Source organism: Lycium ferocissimum, chromosome 5, assembly GCF_029784015.1.
Source record: "Lycium ferocissimum isolate CSIRO_LF1 chromosome 5, AGI_CSIRO_Lferr_CH_V1, whole genome shotgun sequence".
NCBI lineage: Eukaryota > Viridiplantae > Streptophyta > Magnoliopsida > Solanales > Solanaceae > Lycium > Lycium ferocissimum.
In genome coordinates, this window is record NC_081346.1 from 66,069,295 (window position 1) to 66,071,745 (window position 2,451).

General features: G+C 39.7%; 1 protein-coding gene across 1 annotated transcript; it reads right to left on the minus strand.

Moving 5' to 3' along the window:
- Positions 1 to 239: 239 nt before the first annotated feature.
- Positions 240 to 2,005, minus strand: LOC132058482 (uncharacterized). The gene is made up of 2 exons (XM_059450969.1): positions 1,399 to 2,005; positions 240 to 750 (listed from the first exon to the last, which is right to left on the minus strand). The coding sequence occupies exons 1-2, from the start codon at positions 1,515 to 1,517 to the stop codon at positions 555 to 557; spliced, it is 315 nt and encodes a 104-aa protein (XP_059306952.1). The 5' UTR covers positions 1,518 to 2,005; the 3' UTR covers positions 240 to 554.
- Positions 2,006 to 2,451: the final 446 nt, after the last annotated feature.

Sequence of the window (2,451 nt, forward strand, 5' to 3'; positions counted from 1 at the left end):
AGTATGTACATAAAGAGAAGCAAGCTCTGTTTCCAACAACTGAACTTTTAGCTTCCTCAATTATCTCCCTAAGCTTTCCACCAGTTACATGCTGTCTCTGTATGTCTTATACGAATAAATTCCAAGTCACATAAGCCAGTACTAATTGAACGTTAAATAGCTATAACATGCGCAGATAAAAAAACTAAAGACAAGAGAAGGAAACAATAAGAAATAAATGTAAGATAGATAAAAAATAATACAAGCAGCACAATCAATTTATTTTATAACGATTGTCTAGGACAGCTTAGGCGCACCTTGACTATTACCAGATGAAAGATGCTCCGGGAATAACAGTTAGCTAGGCAAAGGCCAAAAGGGAGTACAATACGCAATAAGAACTGATAGCGCCAAGTCAATTTGCGTACAATCGTTCTGGGGCAAAAACTAAGGCAATACTAGCACTTTTCTGTTTTACCATAAATAAGCATACAAACCGGTAATCATATGAAAATAATATGCACGTGCATACAAAGAGAAACATCTCTACAGTGAGAAAATGTTTGGATGAAGAATCAGTTTCGGTGTTGCAGGCTCTTAACCAAGAGGATTCCCGGGCCACCAACTGCAAATGTTGAGATGAGAGCTTTGGTTCTTGAGTCAAGCTTCTCGGTCTTTCTGATAGGAGAAACATCGCGAATATTGTTGTCCAACTGACACATAGCTTGACGCTGTCCGCGCACAGTACCTAACCCAGTATTCTTCAATTTTCTACACTCATGTTAAGAAAATCATTAGCATAGTCAAGCAAACTAAACGGTGCACAGAAGGAAAAAAGGGCAGAAGACTAAGGGGAAATCAGTCATAATATTTCCCCCTTTTGTTTTATGCAGGTGTTTCAATAAGAAAAGCATCAAGAAGATGGCTAGTTACAAGAGGCCTAGTTACAAGAAACAAATAGATACAAGAGAGACCCTATACAAAGTGTCAGTCTAGAACAATGTTACTCCTTTTGTTGTTACCATACACAATCATAAAACTATCAATTATAGTTTTGGGACATCCCCAAAGTCAAATCTGTCATAAAATCTCAAAAGAGACCTCTGAAATAGACCAATTCAAGTATAAGGATCTAAAGCTATTTAACTTCCAAAAGTTTGGATGGGGGGACCGAGTAGAGTAGAGGGGAATAGACATAGAGGATTTATATATAGCATAGAAGGACAACAAACGTGGGATTGAGGCATAATTGATTGATTGACTGATATTTTTTTTGGTTCCTTCCCCTGTGTTTGGAAAGAAGGAACGGGAAAGATCGAGTTAACATCACAGAGTAAAAAAGAAGAAACAATAAAATGGAATTAGCCAAAACTGACTGCAAACTTTAAACAGAAGCATAAATAAGGGAAGAGTGCTCACATTGCCTTGACATCAAAGAAGGGAAGAGGATAATTATCAAGGGAGAAGGCCTGAAGTGACTCCACGGATACACTTAAGATGCAGTTGCCCTGTTGTTTTTGCACGGCGAGGGAGGCCATTGTGAAACTTGAACGAGGATGTATAGGTTCATCAAGAATCACCACAAATTTTCCATTTCCCAGGCCAACCAAAATGGGGGAATTAGGCAGAGATTGGAGAGTGGGAAATTGATCTTTAAGACATGGTGATACGGACCAGGTTTGAGAAACAATATCATATCCATACAAGCGCAGGTCACGGGCGAACCAATAGAATGTATTGTTATGGAATACCTTTTCTAGAAGATTGATAGCATGGAGTAGTGGACCACGGTCACCTATAGTAGGAGGATGAGACCACCAGCCAGCAAAGGAGGGATCAGGGGCAAACCTCAACGTTTTTTAATGGAAATTAAAAAACATGAGAGGGCGGTCAGGGTCATAAAAGACAATATCCGTGGGCTCACCGTCTTGTCCTTTGACAAAAGCAGCATCAAGAGGATCATAGTCATGAAAATCTTCGACATCGGGATATAGGTAGTGCCAAGTTTTGTCTTGGATGTCGTAAACTTCACCACACCTGTCCCAATCTGGGGACCCAATAGGACGTTCCTCTCCTCATAATAATACTCAGTTTGTGACCCATATTTTATTCATATATAATATACCAAGTTTGGTCGGGTGATCATGGGTTCACGTGACCCATATTTTATTCATAAATTTGCCCCTGTAAGTGCCAAGTAACCCCTCTACTATTCAACAAAAACAAATTCTTGTATAGCAATAGCTAACATCAGAAGTTATATGAAGTTTGTTGAACCCGTGTTGAACTAAGAACATTCCACTGTGCCACGTCAGTTTCACCCCCTAATCCCACATTCCCAGGATGCCAAGAAGCATGCAAAGTGTCGTGAAGCCGGTCATCCTCTTCAGGAATCGACTGTGTCAAATCGTTAGTAAGATAAAAACACATTAGTTGAAAGCAGAAAGAGTATCCTAGTTGAATGGCCATCTC